At 43.7% G+C, this 19,859-nt stretch overlaps 1 protein-coding gene across 1 annotated transcript in view; it reads left to right on the top strand.

Annotated features, from left to right (window-relative positions):
• Positions 1-19,405, top strand: part of ppil6 (peptidylprolyl isomerase (cyclophilin)-like 6) — a 51,002-nt gene extending 31,597 nt beyond the window's left edge. The window contains exons 4-8 of the mRNA XM_068019295.1: positions 4,363-4,425; positions 8,481-8,628; positions 13,009-13,065; positions 16,914-17,049; positions 19,252-19,405. Of these exons, the coding sequence (XP_067875396.1) occupies positions 4,363-4,425; positions 8,481-8,628; positions 13,009-13,065; positions 16,914-17,049; positions 19,252-19,363 (516 nt within the window). The 3' untranslated portion in view covers positions 19,364-19,405. The remainder of the gene's footprint in view (positions 1-4,362; positions 4,426-8,480; positions 8,629-13,008; positions 13,066-16,913; positions 17,050-19,251) is intronic.
• Positions 19,406-19,859: the final 454 nt, after the last annotated feature.

Below are 19,859 nucleotides of genomic sequence, written 5' to 3'. Positions count from 1 at the left end.
CCCATAATTACTGTATCACCCTTGTTACATGCACCTCTAATTATCTGATTTATGCTGTGATTTACATTACCACTGCTGTTTGGTGGCCTATAAACAATTCTGACCAATGTTTTCTGCCCCTTGCTGTTTCTTAGTTCCACCCAAACTGATTCTACGTCTTGATCTTTGGAACAAGGGTCGTCTCTCACTACAGTACCAATGCCCTCTTTAACAGAGGTACCCCACCACCTTTTCCCAGCTTTCTGTCCTTCCTGAATATCACATAGCCTTGGATATTAAGGTCCCAGCTTTAGTTTCCTTGTAGCCACGTCTATCAGGTCATACATATGAATTTCTATTTGAGCTGACAATTCATCTGTTTGATTACAAATGCTGCAGGCATTCATATACAGAGCCCTCAATTCAGTTTTTTTTAAAACTGTTTTTGTAAACTCTGCTGGCACTCTCTTACGTTTGCAATCTCTGTCCCTTCCTGCCATATTCTGATCATCATTACCTTTATTGCTACCTTGATCTATTGCCTTGTCATTTCCCTTTAATTTACTCAATCTTCCCCTATATGATCCCTCCTCCCCCCTGCCACACCTCTATTTAGTTTAAAGCCCCCTCTACTTCCCTAGTCATAAAACCCACTAGAACACTGGTCCCAGCATGGTTCAGGTGAAGTTCATCCCAACAGTACAGCCACCACTTTCCCCAGTACTGGTTGGTGCCAGTGCCCCACAAACTGGAACCCACTTCTCTTACACCAGTCTTTGAGCCACACATTCATCTCTCTAATCTTATTTATCCTATGCCAATTTGGAACAGAAGAACATAATAGGTCAGGTAATAACTCAGAGATCATTACCTTTGAAGTTCTGCTTTGTAATTTAGTGCCAAGCTCCTCATACTCCCTATGCAGAAGCTCTTTCCTAGTCCTATCTATGCTGTTGGTATCTACATGGATCACAACAACTGGATCCTTCCCCTCCCACTACAAGTTCATCTCCAGCCCTGAGCAGATGTCCTAAACCCTTTCACTGAGCAGGCAATACAACCTTCTTGACTCTCACTCTCAGCTGCAGAGAACATTGTCTATCCCCTTGACTATTGGTGGGAAAAAACTCCCCTCTTGTCCCTTTCCTTGTTTGACAGCAATAGGGTTTATTCCTTCTTGTGAAACAGTGGGTGTGATTACCAACTCAGTGAGTATTTAACCCTTTATGTATTATGATCATGGAAGAACCAACCAGACAGGTTTTCTTGAGTTTAAACAAGAGGTTAGTTTATTGTACTTAAAATCAAATCCTGATCGAAGTGAAAATAATAAACTATGCTCCAGCTTTCTCTCTCTCTCTCACACACACACACACAAATAGGTTACCGAGTGATGAAGGAGGGGTCTGCTAATTCAGTTGTTTTCCGGCTGAGTTCAAGGTTCTCAAGTCTCTGGCTGGCCGAAGTGCACTTGCAACTGGTCTATCTGGTTCAAGGTTTTCTTGGAGACAGTGATGAAGGTGGCTTTCTCCCCTGGGGTCTCTGAGTGTAGCAATGATAGACCTGGATGTTCTGCAGTCACAGACAGATTTCAAAACTTGCAATGTTATCTTGAGAGTGAGAGAGAGATAAAACCCCGCCAGGGTCTTGCACTGTTTAGCTCTCATAGCTTGTCTGCTGTGTGTAACAAAAAAACTCCAAGTTCACCCAGGCTGGGGAGACTGTCACATGGTTCAGTACTTTTTTTTCTTTCATGAGGTCCAAAATCTAAGAATCCCAAATCTCTCTCGGGTTGTATGGTTTCAATGTTTACCCCCTGGAGCTACGTCTCCACTAGTGAATGCTCCAAGGTGGCTTTGAATGTCCTACTACTGAGGTTGATAGTAGATAATTTACTCAACTGTCCAGGACGGGACCTTTTTAGACATGCGTCTCCACTTCCATGTCCTAGAATGTGAAATATTTCAATGCAAATTGTGCTGGCCGTCTTAGCTGTCAGTTTTTTAAAAAGTTAAATGTATGATTCCAGATTTCCTTTTTAAAAGTTTAATGTTCCAACCAATAAATTAAAAACCCTCATTCAGCATAGCATGTTTTCTTGACACTATACTGTCCCCTACTACCACTACTTTCCTTTTAACTTCCCTCACTTGAATGGCTTCTGTACCGTGGTACCATGGTCAGTCTGCTCATCCACACTACAGCCATACAAGCTGCAAGAACCTCAAACATGTTGCTCAATTGCAAGGGCTGAGGCTCCTCCACTCCCACCTTCTCAATCCCATTACTTGCCTGACTCGCAGTCACACCCTCCTGTCCCTGACCACAGATCAAATCAGACTATTAAAATTACTCATGATGATTGCAATATCTTTCCTACAAACCCACATTATTTCTTTATTTATATTCTGTCCCACAGTGTAGCTACTGTTAGGGGCCTATAAATTACTCCCACCAGTTACTTCTTTCCTTTGTTATTTCTTATCTCCACCCAAACTGATTCTACATCTTCATCTTCCAAGCCATGCATTAAATAAGCTGCGGTCAAAGTTAATACAGAGAAGACAAAAGGTTTAAAATATATAACGATTTCTTGGATGGTAACTGGAAATATTCTCCAATTTTAATAATAAATCACATGATCGAATAGTTCAGGAAATGCTGCTATCTGAAATTTGAGTCTTTGCTGAGGATAACCCTCCAGCTTTTAAGTTGCTTTCTCCCCGTTCACCATTTTGGTCTCCCTGTGCCTCCTACCATTGTCATCCAAGTAGTCCTTTAACTAAATATTATTTACACATGCACAATAAGCCTTTAATAAATGTACAATTAAAGTGCTTTGGTTAATTTTCTATTTATCAGAAGCTTGTCAACTCATGGTAAAATGGAGTTTATTTTTTAGATCTCTGACGATAATTAAAGCAACTGCCAAGGCCTTGAAAATAATTTTAATTATTAAATGGTAATTATAAGATTTGGTGAAACTGATGGATCTTCCTCTTTACATAACATAATCAAGTGCCGACTTAATTCGTCCTCTCATACTCAGGTCACTGCCTTAAAAGCAAAAGGCTGAACAATGTAGAGAACTGTTTATGAAACATAATTGCAAAGCAAACCATTCCTCCAACCTGTGTCCTTAATCATTTTGCCAAGTTATAGTAAAGTTTCCAGCCATTACCAGATTGTTCCAGATCCTTCAATCATGTAACATTCCAGTGTATCTTTGGGATGGTGTGACCTCTGCCTGCCAGAATGGTGTATCCCTCAGCATGGACAGTTTTCTGCCATCTGGAGCATTTACATAATTTTGGCAGATTCTCAACTTCCCTCCCTCCCCTCTCCACCCCCACCCCCCAAATCTACTGAGGGGGTCGGCCCTCAGAAAGGCTGCTGTGGGGCCTGGAAACTTGCTGGAGTGGTGAGGTACCAGTGGCCACAGGCTGGTGGCTGAAGAGATTTTTTTTAAATGTCAGAATAAATGCAAAGAAAAGGCCAAAGCTTACACAATATGTTGTATTAGTTTGGGGTCATTTAAACACCCGAGGCAGTGAGTCGAGAGAAGGGTCATCAGACCTGCTCCCTAACATTCCCTGACACCATCTGGAAATCTAAGCACCTTTCCAGGTCCTGGAATAAAAGCTGAAACAGTTGGATGTCCACATCAGGTCAATCAAATTCTGAATGATAAAGATAACCCTTCGTACCAGGATCATTAACTTAGCTCCCATTCAGATGCTGCCTACCACATTTTGTTTTTCCCCACCAGAGTTCTAGGATTTGTATTTTTCATTTTATCTATTCCACACCCCGTGTCTTTGAAGTTGTTTACTTGTCAATAACCTCTTGCCTGCATTAGTAGAATATTCCTAGACCTCACAGCTGTGTAATTTTACACTTTTCTTATGGTAAACATTCCCTAGACCTGTCCATGATATTTGATACAGATTCTTAGCTGCAGGAATCACAGTTACTCTCGCTGTTTCAACTACTTTAAGCAAACAGCCTTCCTATCTGGTCTCCGACACACCTTCTGCATTAAACTGCAGACTTCTTGAAATAAAAACAAAAAAGTGCTGGAAATACTCAACAGGTCTGGCAGCATCTATGGAGAGAGAAACAGTGTTAACGTTTGAGCCGATGACTTCTTGATCTGGCAACAACCAATTTGAGTCATCTTTTAGATCAACCCTCCATAGGTTTCACTGCCAATCCTGATTGTAAGTTCCTTCTCCAGCTCATTAGGTTTTTCAGCAGGCCTTTTGGCTCTTTGCACTCTTTGAAAGAAAAGCAATTACTTTTACCCAGATTCTTTGTCTCCTTCAAAAGGAAGTGCGATTGAACTAGTTTGTTGTTTTGACAGGCTTTCTTTGTTTTCTGCAGCACACGTTTGTTTACATGGACATTTCCATTGATCAGCAACCTATTGGGAGGTTATTATTTGAGGTAAGGAATGTGGTGAAAGGTTGTTTTCTGCCCTGCTCCCTTATAGCACGCCCCCAATCGAATTTCTCCCTTACGACCCTTCCTCTTGTGAAGATGCTAATTCATACTAGCATATAGTCTCACAGGGAATGCAAGCATCCAACACGTCAACCAAGAGTCCACTCTTCATATATGTCTATACTGGATGTTGGGAGGCTGCTCAACCTGGGACCACTGCTCCTGAGCCTGATTCTGTCCTTACCCAAATTCCATGTGTATAGACGCTGTTATGACCAGGTGAGAAAGTGATCTAGGGTTCCCTTTCAACCTTCACCTGGTCTTACTGTAACAGGGTTTTATTTTTAAACACACAGTTTTTAAGCTGCCTCTTGGTAAATCCTTGTTCTCCACTTTCCAATTATAAGGCAAAGAAACCAACACAAATACGGTTTCTTAGGTTTAAAGAAGAAAAGTTGAAATTTATTAAACTTAAACTTAAACTCTAATTTGGTTAATGCCTACAGATACACGACACACCCATGCTAGCATGCATATGTGATACACACAGAATCACAGAATTGTTACAGTGCAGAAGGAGGCCATTCAGCCCATCGTGTCTGCACTGGTTCTGTCAAAGAGCAATTCCTTCAGCTCAATTCCCCCGCCTTCTCCCCGTAACCTTGCACATTCTTCCTTTTCATATAACTGTCTAATTCCCTTTTGAATGCTTCAATTGAACCTGCCTTCACCACATTCTCAGGCAGTGCATTCCAGACCTTAACCACACGTTGCAAGTTTTTCCTCATGTCAGTTTTGCTTCTCTTACCAAATACTTTAAATTTGTGCCCTCTTGTTCTCGATCCTTTCATGACTGGGAGCAGTTTCTCTCGATCTACTCTCTCCAGACCCCTCATGATGTTTCATACCTCTATCAAATCACCTCCCAGTCTTCAAGGAAAACAATTCTAACTTCTCCAATCTATCTTCATAACTGATTTTCCTCATCCCTTGAATCATTCTCGTGAACTTTTTCTGTACTCTCTCCAATGCCCTCACGTCTTTCGTCAAGTGCGGTGCCCAGAACTGGATGCAATACTCCAGCTAGGGCTGAACTACTGTCTTATACAAGTTCAACATAACTTCCTTGCTCTTGTACTCTATGCCGCTATGAATAAAGCCTAGCTACTGTATGCTTTATTAACCACTCTCTCAACCTGTCCTGCCACCTTCAATGACTTATGCACATATACACCCAGGTCCCTCTGCTCCTGCACCCACATGCAAATAGAGACAGAAAAGAGCAGAAGAAAAATAAAGTGGAAAAGTTTGAGGCAATATCTGAAGAGTTGTTACGGTTCTTCAAGTTCACTGTAGAGTCCTTGATTGTAGGTAGATCTTGCTTTTCGTTGGGGCCCAGTATTCTTCTTAAACCTTGTTCACTGTAGGAGACTTATCTCTCTTGGGGTTCAATTGTCTTCAGTGGATTCAGAGGCTTGTGAGAAAGAGATGGGAGCAGACAGGAGAGATCTCAGCCTAGGAGCAAACAGACATTCTCTGAGTTCAAACTATTTGTATAATTCAGAAAAGCCCAGGTTGCCCAGCAGGTTAGTCATGTGACTAACTAGTCTGACCACGTCTTGGATTGTCTAACCTTAGCAGTCTCTGGAATGCTCCTCTTACACACAATACCTGGTGATCAAGGTCCATTGTGGGTTGAATGTGTCAGGAAATGGTCCTTTGTCCTTCCAATCACCGTCTGTTAATATGCAAATGTCTTTTCCAGCCACAGCTGATCTGTTTAACAAGTCCTTTCTTCACTCCAGTAACAGTTTAAAATCAATGTTCGTGACAAATTAATGTGTCTCATTCTTGGCAGGTGGGGGCCTAGTATGACAACATGCATTTTCAATAAGGGTTACTGAATAACTATAAGTAGCAGGACTCCTGGCTACTTTTATTTCCTTTCTCTTAAGTAGAAATGCTAAGTCCAAATGTATTGCCCGCACCATTTTCCTAACGAAGGTAATTTAACTCAGCACTGACCATCTACCTTGCTGGTCTCAATGGTTCCGATCATAGAGCCTTTGGTGTCAGATGGGGATCAGTGGTAGCGTTGTCACCTCTGAGTTAAAACTCATGGGTTCAAGTCTTACTTCAGAGACTTGAGCAAATAATGTAGGCTAACATGTCAGTGCAGCACTGCACTGTCGAGGTACTGTCTTTTAGACAGTAGTCTGAAGTGGACAAAAAAGATCCTCAGAATCACAAGAATTATTACAGTACAGAAGGAGGCCATTCAGCTCATTGTGTGTGTGCTGGATCTCTGAAAAAACAATTTACCTAGTGCCACTTCTCCCCATAGTCCTGAACATTCTTCCTTTTCTGATAACAATCCAATTCACTCTTGAATAGAAACATAGAAACATAGAAAATAGGAGCAGATGTATGCCATTCGGCCCTTCGAGGCTGCTCCGCCATTCATTATGATCATGGCTGATCATCCAACTCAGTAACCTGTTCCCACTTTTGCCCTTTGATCCCTTTAGACCCAAGAGCTATATCTAACTCGTTCTTGAAAACATACAATGTTTTGGCCTCAACTGCTTTCTGTGGTAGTGAATTCCACAGGCTCACCACTCTCTGGGTGAAGAAATTTCTCCTCATCTCAGTCCTGAAAGGTTTACCCCGTATTCTTAGACTATGACCCCTGGTTCTGGACAACCCCATCATCGGGAACATCCTTCCTGCATCTACCCTATCAAGTCCTGTTAGAATTTTATAGGTTTCTATGAGATTGCCCCTCACTGCAAACTCCAGCGAATATAATCCTAACCGACTCAATCTCTCCTTATATGTCAGTCCCGCCATCCCAGGAATCAGTCTGGTAAACCTTTGCTGCAATCCCTCTATAGCAAGAACATCCTTCCTCAGATAAGGAGAACAAAACTGCACACGATATTCCAGGTGTGGCCTCACCAAAGCCTTGTATAATTGCAACAAGACATCCCTGCTCCTGTACTCAAATCCTCTCACTGTGAAGGTCAACATACCATTTGCCTTTTTTACCGCCTGTTGCATCTGCATGCTTACCTTCTGTGACTTGTGTAAGAGAATACCCAAGTCTCGCTGCATATTCACCTCTCTCAGTTTATAGCTGTTCAGATAATAATCTGCCTTCCTGTTTTTGCTACCAAAGTGGATAACCTCACATTTATCCACATTATACTGCATCTGCCATGCATTTGCCCACTCGCTCAACTTGTCCAAATCACCCTGAAGCCTCGCTGCATCCTCCTCACAACTCACCCTCCCACCCAGTTTTGTGTCATCTGCAAATGTCCCCGCCACACTCTCAGGCAGCACATTCCAGATCCTAACTACTCACTGTGTGAACAGGTTTTTCCTCATGTCGCGATTGCTTGTTTTACCAATTACCTTAAATCTGTGCCCTCTGGTTCTCCATCCTTCAGCCAATGAGAACAGTTTTCCCCTATCTACTCTGTCCAGACCCCTCATGATTTTGAATACCTCTATCAAATCTCCTCTCAACCTTCTCTTCTCCAAAGGAAATGGTCCCAAATCCTCCAATCTATCCAAGTAACTGAAGCTCCTCATCCCTGGAACCATTGTCATGAATCTTTTCTGTACTCTCTCCAATGCCTTCACATCTTTCCTAAAGTGTGGCCCTCAGAACATAACACAATACTCCAGTTGTGGCTGAATCAAAGTTCTGTACAAGTATAACATAACTTCCTTGCTTTTGTACTCTATGCCTCTCTCTCTATCCTATGCCATGACTTCAAAGAAGAGCAGAGGAGTTTGGCCTGGTGTCCTGGCTAATTACCTGGTCACTATCATATTGCTGTTTGTGTAATCTTGCTTACACAAATTAGCTGCTGCATTTCCTACATTGTAACAGTGACTACACCTCAAAAGTGACTCAGGATATCCTGAGGTCATGAAAAGTGCTATATAAATGCAGGTCTTTCTATCTTGGAGAGAGGAAAGTTTATTTACGATCAGAGCTATAAAGTCAGCAAATAAAATATTGAAAGTAATTAATGATACATTGAAAGCTTTTTACAGATGTTTGTCCAAAGACTTGCAAGAATTTTGAGGCACTGTGCACAGGAGAGGCAGGCTTCTCTTCTACGGACTTACAGCTGTGTTATAAAGGATCCATATTTCACAGACTTGTGAGGAATGGTTGGATTCAAGGAGGAGGTGAGACTGAAAGCTAATTTAAAAACATGATTGCAGCATCCAACAAAGATCAGAATTTTATACATTTTAAAGTAGCCAGTACTGTAAATAGGGTTATCCAGGTTTAAAACTACATTTCATAAATTATTTTGGTTTATACTACACATAATGGTCATGCAATTCCTCTGAGCTTCTCCGATTCTATTGGTGTTCCTTCATCGGAGTGCGTCAGAGACCATATTTGTTCGCATAGATGGGGCTTCTGCTCCATTTCCGCTGACGTAAAGTTGCCGGAATGGGAGCAGCTCTGAGGAAATTTTCCCAGGCAGTGCATTACCCAGATGTGTACTACACATCCCTATTTCTTTTAGAACAGCTGCCTGATGGCAGGTCCTCTCACTACCTGCAAATCCAGCTGAAAGCAACAGAGTTTAGGGGTGGCCAGTCTGTCAGTCTGGTTGGACTTTAAAGAAGAAAGGAGGGCATTTGGAAACTAACCTGTCAATGACCTCCTCCCATCTGGGATCAGAGATGAGAATGGAGGGTATATTAGAGGAAGGGAAGAAGGAGGTGATTGGAGTGGAAAAGAGGAGTTTGAACTTGTCCTTATTCTCCAGAATGACCTTAAAATAATAGAAGAATTGGGTTTTGGGGGAGTGGTGCTGACTGAAGTGCCAAATCAGCACCACTGATGAGGCACTGTGAGCCATCAGCAGCAACAGAATTGTACTCAACCACAATCTGTAATCTCATCGCCCGGCATATCCCCCACTCTACCATTACCATCAAGCCGGGGGATCAAGCCTGGTTCAATGAAGAGGGCAGGAGCAGCACCAGGCATAGCTTAAAATGAGGTCTCAACCTGGTGAAGTTACAATCCAGCACTACTTGCGTGCCAAACAGTATAAGCAGCATGCAATAGACAGAGCTATGTGATCCCACAACCAACGGATCAGATCTAAGCTCTGCATTCCTGCCACAACCAGTCGTGAATGGTGGTGGACAATTAAACAACTAACTGGAGGAGGTGGCTCCACAAATATCCCCATCCTCAATGATGGGGGAGCCCAGCACATCAGTGCAAAAGATAAGGCTGAAGCATTTGCAACAATCTTAGGCCAGAAGTGCCGAGTTGATGATCCATCTCAGCCTCCTCCTGAAGTCCTTAGCATCACAGATGCCAGACTTCAGTCAATTCGATTCACTACACGTGATATCAAGAAACGACTGAAGGCACTAGATACTGCAAAGGCTATGGGTCCTGACAATATTCCAGCAATAGTACTGAAGACCTGTGCTCCAGAACTTGCCGCGCCCCTAGCCAAGCTGTTCCAGTACAGCTACAACACTGGTAGCTAACCGACAATATGGATAATTGCCCAGGAATGTCCTGTACACAAAAGGCAGGACAAATCCAACAGACAATTACCGCCCCATCAGTCTACTCTTGAGCATCAGTAAAGTGATGGAAGATGTTGTCGACAGTGCTATCAAGCAGCACTTGCTTAGCAATAAGCTGCTCACTGACGCTCAGTATGGGTTCCACCAGGGCCACTCAGCTCCTGACCTCATTACAGCCTTGGTTCAAACATGGGCAAAAGAGCTGAAATCAAGAGGTGAGGTGAGAGTGACTGCCCTTGACATCAAGGGAGTATGGCATCAAGGAGTCCTAGCAAAGCTGGAGTCAAAGGGAATCGGGGGGAAAACTCTCCACTGGTTGGAGTACCTAGAGCAAAGGAGGATGGTTGTGGTTGTTCCTCATCTGAGCTCCAGGACATCACTGCAGGAGTTCCCCAGGGTAGTGTCCTAGGCCCAACCACCTTCAGCTGCTTCATCAATGACCTTCCTTCAATCATAAGGTCAGAAGTGGGGATGTTTGCTGATGATTGCACAATGTTCAGCACCATTCGCGACTCCTCAGATACTGAAGCAGTCCATGTCGAAATGCAGCAAGACCTGGACAATATCCAGGCTTGGGCTGATAAGTGGCAAGTAACATTCGCGCCACACAAGTGCCAGGCAATGACCATCTCAAACAAGAGAGAATCTAACCATCTCCCCTTGACATTCAATTGCATTACCATCGCTGAATCCCCCACAATCGACATCCTGGGGGTTACCATTGCCCAGAAACTGAACTGGAGTAGCCAAATAAATATGACTACAAGAGCAGGTCAGAGGCTGGGAATCCTGCGGTGAGTAACTCACCTCCTGACTCCCCAAAGCCTGTCCACCATCTACAAGGCACAAGTCAGGAATGTGATGGAATACTCTCCACTTGCCTGGATTGGTGCAACTCCAACAATACTCAAGAAGATTGACACCATCCAGGACAAAGCAGCCCGCTTGATTGGCACCCCATCTACAAACATTCACTCCCTTCACCACCGATGCACAGTGGCAACAGTGTGTACCATCTACAAGATACACTGCAGCAACTCACCAAGGCTCCTTAGACAGCAGCTTCCAAACCTGCGACCTCTACCACCTAGAAGGACAACAACAGCAGATGCATGGGAACACCACCATCTGCAAGTTCCCCTCCAAGCCATACACCATCCTGACTTGGAACTATTTCGCCTTTCCTTCACTGTTGCTGGGTCAAAATCCTAGAACTTCCTTCCTAACAGCACTGTGGGTATACCTACCCCACATGGACTGCAGTGGTTCAAGAAGGCAGCTCACCACCACCTTCTCGAGCAATTATGGATGGGCAATAAATGCTGGCCTGGCCAGCGAAGCTATGTCCCATGAATGAATTTTCAAAAGCCAGTTCAGTTATAAGCCAATTATAAGCCTACTGACTCCCACAGCTACCTCGACTACACTTCTTCACACCCTGCCTCCTGTAAGGACTCCATTCCATTCTCCCAGTTTCTCTGTCTCCGACGCATCTGCTCTGATGATGCTACCTTCCATGACAGCGCTTCTGATTTGTCTTCCTTTTTTCTCAACCGAGCATTTCCCCCCCACTGTGGTTGACAGGGCCCTCAACCGTGTCCGGCCCATTTCCCGCACCTCTTCCCCTCCCTCCCAGAACCGCAACAGGGTTCCCCATGTCCTAACTTTCCACCCCATCAGCCTCCATATCCAAAGGATCATCCTCCGCCATTTCCACCACCTCCAGCGTGATGCCACTATCAAACGCATCTTCCCCTCCCTTCCCCTGTCAGCATTCTGAAGGGATTGTTCCCTCCGTGACACCCTGGTCCACTCTTCCATTACCCCCACCACCTTGTCCCCTTCCCATGGCACCTTCCCCTGCAATCGCAGCAAGGTGTAATACCTGCCTATTTAACTCCTCTCTTCACCATCCCAGGCCCCAAACACTCCTTTCGGGTGAAGCAGCGATTTACTTGTACTTCTTTCAATGTAGTATACTGTATTCGCTGCTCACAATGTGGTCTCCTCTACATTGGGGAGACCAAACGCAGACTGGGTGACCGTTTTGCGAAACACCTCCGCTCAGTCCACAAGCATGACCCCGAGCTTCCGGCTGCTTGCTATTTCAACGCTCCCCCCTGCTCTCATGCTCACATCTCTGTCCTGGGATTGCTGCAGTGTTCCAGTGAACATCAACGCAAGCTCGAGGAACAGCATCTCATTTGCCAATTAGGCACACTACAGCCTGCCGGACTGAACATTGAGTTCAATAATTTCAGAGCATGACGGGCTCCCCATTTTACTTTTATTTTCAGTTATTTTTTTCTTTTTCCTTTTTAAAATTATTTTTGTGTTTATTTTATTTTATTTCATCTTAGTTTGTTCAGTTTGCTTACCCACTGTTTTTTTTTCATGTTTGTACTTGTGGCTGTTCAATTTTTCAGTCCGTTAACACCCTATCTGTACAAATGCTTTGTCTTTCAACACCCCAAGAACATATTGTTTGCCTTTGCTCCATGACCTTCTGGTCAGCTATTCTGTGACCTTGTCCCATTTATACCTTTTCCTTTGTTATCTCTTGCACCACCTCCGCTTTACTTGCTTATAACCTTTTACATATCTAATATTTGCTAGTTCTGATGAAGGGTCACTGACCTGAAACGTTAACTCTGCTTCTCTCTCCACAGATGCTGCCAGACCTGCTGAGTATTTCCAGCATTTCTTGTTTTTATTTCAGTCATAAGCTCTAGTCTGTCATACTCAACCATAAAGGGATGAAGGTGGCTACTATGAATAAGAGAGACCAGGGGAGGTGGAAGACGGTCATATATATATATAATTTTATATTTCATGCAAAAGGCTTGCGTAAAATGATTTCCAGGACTACAAGAATACAGAATCAGTATATAATAACAGAAACTAATCTTTATTACAGTACTTGGGAGAAAATTGTTAAAACATTGTCCTTATTTTAAATTCTGATTTCCATTCTGTTATTTTATTTTATTGAAACCATAGACGTTCTAACAAATAGAGGAGATGGTGGAGTATCCATTTATGGACAAACATTTGAAGGTAAAAAAATACCTACCAAGAAAATTTTGTCATTGGATAATCATTATGGAGCATGATGGTAAGGATTCTATCTGTAGTATTTGTATATCACCTAACCACACTGGTAAGGGCATGCCATGTTGGTGCTTGAAACAACATGGAGTCCCTAATTGGAGAGTTTTGTAGTGCAGTTCCCAGAGAGAGAAAATCAACTAGTCAATATTTCCACTGCCCTCTGGAGTTGAAAAAGACTGCCAGGAGAAAACTTCCCCCACTCTCCCACATGAGATGTCAATGGAGCATTCAGAGCTGGCTCTAAGTGTCCACTTGCCAGGGTTGCCTGGACTGGTGCTTGAACACTTTAAGAGAGAGCCAGTGATCACTCTCCCTGAGTGCAAATTACACATTAAATACCAGCCCGGTGATTAACGACTATATTCTAGTCTTCACACGCCAGGGCTGTCTGGAGTTCAGCTTGGACCTTGCATCTTGTGATCTGGGAATGTTACTACTAAGCTCATTCCCCAAATAATTGTAGCTGCTTGCAACATTCTGAGGTGTAGTCAAGGTCTATGAATTAGTTGGCTTTTTTTCTGTTTTTTGCATCTATAATAAAATGCAACACCTGGAATTTGATGGGCATATGCTAGATGCACTTTTTATATATACATTATATTTATTTATAAGCATTGTCCTCATGTATTAGCTATGAATCAACAAAATGTATAAAATATGTTGTTGCAGAAAACATTCACTATGTGCAAATTTAGTATTAATCCTACTGAAGGTCAGCAATCAGTATTGTATAGAGATCAATAGATCGACACTGTCATGCTAGGCCCCCACCTGCCAAGAATGAGGTACATTAATTTTGTCATGAACATTGATTTTAAACTGTTACTGGAGTGAAGAAAGGACTTGTTGAACAGATCAGCCCTGGCTGGAAAAGACATTTTGCATATTAACAGACAGTGATTAGAAAGACAAAGGACCATTCCCTGACACATTCAACCCACAATGGACCTTGATCACCAGGTATTGTGTTTAAGAGGAGCATTCCAGAGATTGCTAAGGTGATACAATCCAAGACGTGGTCAGACCAGATAGTCGCATGACTAACTTGCTTGCCAACCTGGGCTTTTCTGAATTGTACAAACAGTTTGAATTCAGAGTGTCTGTTTACTCCTGTACAGAGAAGATCTCTCCTGCCTGCTCCCATCACCTTCTCACAAGCCTCTGAAACCACATGACCCCAAGAGAGAAAAGTCTCCTACTGTGAACAATGTTTAAGAAGAACACTGGGCCCCAACAAAAAGCAAGATTACCTACAATCAAGGACTATACAGTGAGCTTGAAGAACCGGAACAAAAACTCTTCAGATATTGCCTCAAACCTTTCCTCACACACCTGAGAGCAAGGAGTGGACAGTAGTTCACTAGTGGTGCTGCAGAGGTACCGGAGAGAAATATTAAGAAGGGTCCATGAGACTACATGCCAGTATACGAAAGACCAAAGTCCACATAAGACAGCATTTTGATTGGCCAAAGCTCCACAAAGATATGGTGGAGTGCTGCAGGAGTTGCCACATGTGCCAGGTTGAGGGAAAACACCAACCTAAGACCGTGTTAGGAGGACCCTCCAGCAGGGCTGGTGAACTGTAAGGGACCCTTGCCGAGAACAAAAAAATGACAGGCAGTCACAAGGCTGGCAAAAGGTTAGACAGGGAAGGGGAAAAAAGTGACCAAGAGGTCAGGTTAAAGGAAGTCCAGGAGGAATTCTGGATGAAAACACTTACTGTCCGGTCAGCCAACCCTGAGAAATGTGCAAAGGTAGACCCCACATCCTCCCACGTAAATGCAGACACTAGAACCACCCCACCAGAGTTGCTAACAGCATTTACAGGAACCTTCAGAGACAAAGAAAGACCTCTAGGGGGCAGAGAAGCTGTGAGGGTGATGCCTCACCTAGTCGAAGTGCCACAGGGGAGTGCAGTAGAGTCTGCACAAATACCTGCCGGCAGGAATGTCCTCTGGGACAAAGGGGAGATTAGCAAAGAATCCTACCCCACCATCAGAAAAAAAGTGAACCACCCGTCCCCTAAAGTCAAACGCCTTTGTATGACTCAACAAAGCACTGAAAGGGAGTTCTGGATAGACCCACCCACTACTGACCTTTTTTTAAAAGAATTACCTCAGCGGGAACAAAGACATGGGCAAATGGAAGAGAAACTTCCCCCCAAAAAAACACATATTTATTGGGATACAAAAAAGGGGGGCAATTAAAGCAGCACTGGCACCAAGAGAAGACAGTTTTAATAAGTTTTAGGATTTATGAATGAATGAGAGAAATGCATGTTTTTTTCTGTATCTTATATTTTTCTCTCGACCCTGTTAATAAAATGTGCTTTTCCCAAATCGCATTTCATTCCGTTGGGTGTGGAGGTGTCATGCTAGGCCCCCACCTGCCAAGAATGAGGCACATTATTTTTGTCATGAACATTGATTTTAAACTGTTACTGGAGTGAAGAAGACTTGTTGAACAGAACAGCTGTGGCTGGAAAAGACATTTGCATATTAACAGACAATGTTTGGAAGAACAAAGCAGCCATTCCCTGACATTCAACCCACAATGGACTTTTGATCACCAGACGTTGAAGGTGGGGGAGATCACATTCCAGGTTGACTGCTAAGATGGCTAAATACACAAACGGACAGGGTCACACCAGATGGTCGCATGACTAACCTGTTGGGCAACTTGAGTTTTTTGAATTTGTACAAACAGTTTGAAAAGAAAGCTGTTTGCTCCTCGACTGAGAAGATCTCTCTCTGTCTGCTCCCATCTCTTTCTCACAAACCTCTGAATCCATTGAAGACACATGAACCCCACAAGAGAAAAGTCTCCTACAGCAAACAAGGTTTAAGAAGAATACTGGGCCCCAACGAAAAGCAAGATCTACTTACAATCAAGGACTCTATAGTGAGCTCGAAGAACCTTAACAAAAACTTTTCAGATATTGTGTCAAACATTTCCACTTTATTTCTTCTGTTTTCTTTCTGTCTCTATCTGCATATGTGTATCGCCTGTGCATGCTAGCGTGGGCGCATCGTGTATCCATTGGCGCCAACTGAATTAGAGTTTAAGTTTGATAAAATTTCACTTTTCTTCTTTAAACCTGAGAAAGCCTGTTGTGCTGGTTTCTTTGCCTTATAATTGGAAAGCGGGGAACAAGGATTCACCAAGGGCGAGCTAAAAACATGGTGTGTTTAAAATTTAAATCCTGTTACAGTAAGACCAGGTGAAAGCTGAAAGGGACCCCTAGACCTCTTTCTTACCTGGTCGTAACAAAACCTAAGTGAGCCTATTTGTGCTGGTTTCTTTGCCTTATAATTGGAAAGCAGGGAACAAGGGATTCACCAAGGGGGGAGCTAAAAACAGTGTGTTTAAAATTAAACCCTGTTACGGTAAGACCAGGTGAAGGCTGAGAGGGACCCCTGGACATCTTTCTCACCTGGTCGTAACAACACGATTACAAGATTGTAACTTCATGAAGCAGATCAGATGGCATCACAAGTTCATTCCATGAAAAAAATATCCTTTGACGATTTGAGTGCAATTTATTCCATGATTGATTTATCATGAAGTTTAAAAATGCCCTGAGTGAAATGATCCGTGAAGTAAATAATACACATACTTCAATCCTGCGATGAGGTGTTTAGGTTGGGATTAAAATAGAGCATTGGTACTAGGGTAGACTCTCACTTTTTAATCTAGGAGTGCTTGATATCACGAGATCCCAAATGGAAAATGTTTAGATCACCACCAATACTCACAATTGTTGCTAATGCACAGGATGTGCTTTCTGTTACTAGATGAGACCTTTGCAATCTCTCACTGCAAGAGAGGTGTTCTTGGAATGGCTAACAAGGGGCGGCATACCAACGGAAGCCAGTTCTACATTACACTACAGCCAACTCTTTGGATGAACACCAAATTTGTAGCTTTTGGGTTGGTATTTTAGGATTTCTCCTCACATTTATCTGAACATTGTTGGTTTATTACAATGGGGGAGAAATTTAATGACATCAATGAAGAATGCTACGCAGGCAGTGGTCCCTCTTTGCCTATCTCCGGGGACTCGAAATAAGTCTGCATCACAGGGCGCTACACAAATGAATTTCTCCCCCAGTGTGTTTGTAAGAACATGGTTAACTTATTTGTTCAAGTTAAGATTTGTAATCTTTGCTTTACCATTCTTAAGCGAATATTTTCTGGAAAAATTAAGTCCTAGTCGAGTAGAAGATCAAATTAATGTAATTTTCCTGTTTAGTTTCTTATCTCGAATTAGGTTTAGAAACTATTCACCCTTCAAAGAGGTAACCTGAAGTCTTGTATGCACCCCACACGTACATGTATACATGTACAGACACATACAAACATATGAGCCGGAGATTTTCATTGGGCAGGAGGCCCTGACAACAGCCAAAAGGTCAGTGGAGAGCCTACCTCCGCCGGGCCTGGGGAGACAGGCCAGGAATTTTCATTCCCCAGGCCCTTAATTGGTCTTGGGCGGGACTTCCACCTCCCTGAGGAGGAAGTCCCACCTAGTGGAGCTGCCAGCCAATCAGCGGGCCAGCAGCTCTTAGTATCAGCAGTACCACCAGGAGCGGTGGCCACTGCTGGGACTACACCCAGCCATCACAAGCGAGGTGAAGGACGGCCCTAGAAGACAGTTACGTTTTCAGGGCCTTGCCGGGGACAATCGGCTGGGCCCCAGTGAGGCGGGTGGGAGCCAGTTAGGGGGTGGGGGGAGTGTTGTGCATTCGGACCTCGGGAGTGGCCCTCCATGGGGCACAGGGTGCCCGATCAGGAGGGCCCCCTCCCCCACCCCCCGCAGCCTGCAAGAAGACTGCCTGGTTTCGCCAGGCAGGGGTCTTGAGTCTTTTGCTGCCTGGCCGCCAAGGGTACAATACCCATAGTGGCGGGAGGAGGCCCTTAAGTGCCAGTTAAATGGCCACCTATGAGCCTTGATTGGCCTGGAATGGGCCGGCCATTTCTCGTCGCCACCCCGTGTAATGCTGCAGCAGGGGTGGGAGGGGGTCGATAATGGCACCCCCCTCCACTCCCACTCAATTTTACATCCCACCCCCGCCACCAGCCCGCTCTTTTGGGGGCCAGAAAATTCTAGCCATGGACTCGCACATAGTGGGCTGGATTGTAACAGCCCGCCACCGATCTTGGTGGGAGCTTAAAAAATGGTGGCCCGCACGCCAAAGACCACCGCAATCTCCCATGCAGTGGCTCATCTAAATATCCAGGGTGGCCTGCACCCCCCACCCACCCAATCATATCCAATCTTGAAAAGACTGAAACAGAAGATGAGGTAAATGAAAAAGTAAGTGATGAGCTGACACCATTCCTGGGTTTTAAAAGTCTAAAGGTTGTAGCAGAAAGTTAACGACTGTGGGAGAATAAGAGCTCCACAGTTCTGAGGGCTTGGGAAAGAATTAGATTCGTATGCTGTGCGATGAATCATAGTTTCACATCAAGTGAGGATGAGGGGAATGGTATGTAGTACATGGTTGGTTTCTTAGACATAACAAGAGAAATATTTAGAGGAGCACCTACTATAATAATGTACAGAGAATAGCAAAAAGCAAGAAAGGTTGTGATGGAGAGAAGTCCTTTGCATGTCCTTCAACAGCACCTTCCAAACCCGTGACCTCGACCAGCTAAAAGAACAAGGGCAGCAAACACATGGGAACACCAGCACCTGCAAGTTTCCCTCCAAGTCACGCACCATGCTGACTTGGAAATATATCGCTGCCCCATTACTGTCGCCGGGTCAAAGTCCTGGAACTCCCTTCCTTCCAGCACTGTACGTGTACTGACACCACATGGACTGCTGCAGTACAAGACCACACCACCTTCTCAAGGCAATTCGGGGTGGGCAATAAATGCTTGCCTTGCCAGCGATGCCCGCACCCGACAGATTTTTTTTTTTAAATTGCACCTGGAGGTGAAAGAACAAGTATCTGTCCATCAAGTTTTTCCCTGTATCCTATCCTAATGATGCGTGAAAGGTATTTGAAGATTTTCTCAAATAGTGGAGAAGTATTTAAGTTTTGCTTGAAATAGTCATCAGTTAATTTCTTTTCTTCAGAATAAAAATCTTTCCTGACCTGTCTCTTTATCTTTTTTTTTTGCCAGACACCTGATAACAGGCACAGAAGTTCTTAAAGAATTGGAAGCAGTTCCCACATATAATGAGAGACCGACGGTAGAATGTAAAATTGCTGATTGCGGCCTCTATACTCACTAAACATCATTGCTCTTTTATTTTGGCTAAAATCACATTCTATTTAGGCTTCCTGCACATTATTTATTGTCCTCACAATAAAATGTTTTCTTGCACCACATAATCAATTTGGAATCTTTATTATTCTATAGTAAATTATATATTAATTGAAGTGAAAATTATTGATACTAATGAACTGGAGGAGTGGGGAATTTCCTTCTCAAACTGAATCAACAAAAAATTGGTCCAATCATAAGCTGCAACTTACTGTTGCTGATATTTGCTGGCAAATGCTTGCAGTTTGACATTCCTCTATCCACTATTTTAATAGGCAGGATCGTGCATCAGTTTTCAGATATAAACCTCTAAACACACTTCCTCACGCTGAGGGCTAGATTTTGTTCTCCTCAGGGGTCAGGTTCCGTGGCTGGTGTTGTGTGTGTGGGGGGGGGTGGGGTGGTGGGGGAACCTGAAGATGACTCCAGATAAGGCCCGCCACGGCCCTTGAGGCCTGCAGGGC

This window comes from Heterodontus francisci, chromosome 3, assembly GCF_036365525.1.
Source record: "Heterodontus francisci isolate sHetFra1 chromosome 3, sHetFra1.hap1, whole genome shotgun sequence".
Taxonomy (NCBI): Eukaryota; Metazoa; Chordata; class Chondrichthyes; order Heterodontiformes; family Heterodontidae; genus Heterodontus; species Heterodontus francisci.
The sequence above is the reverse complement of the archived record's forward strand: the minus strand, read 5'-3'. Positions and strand labels throughout refer to the sequence as shown.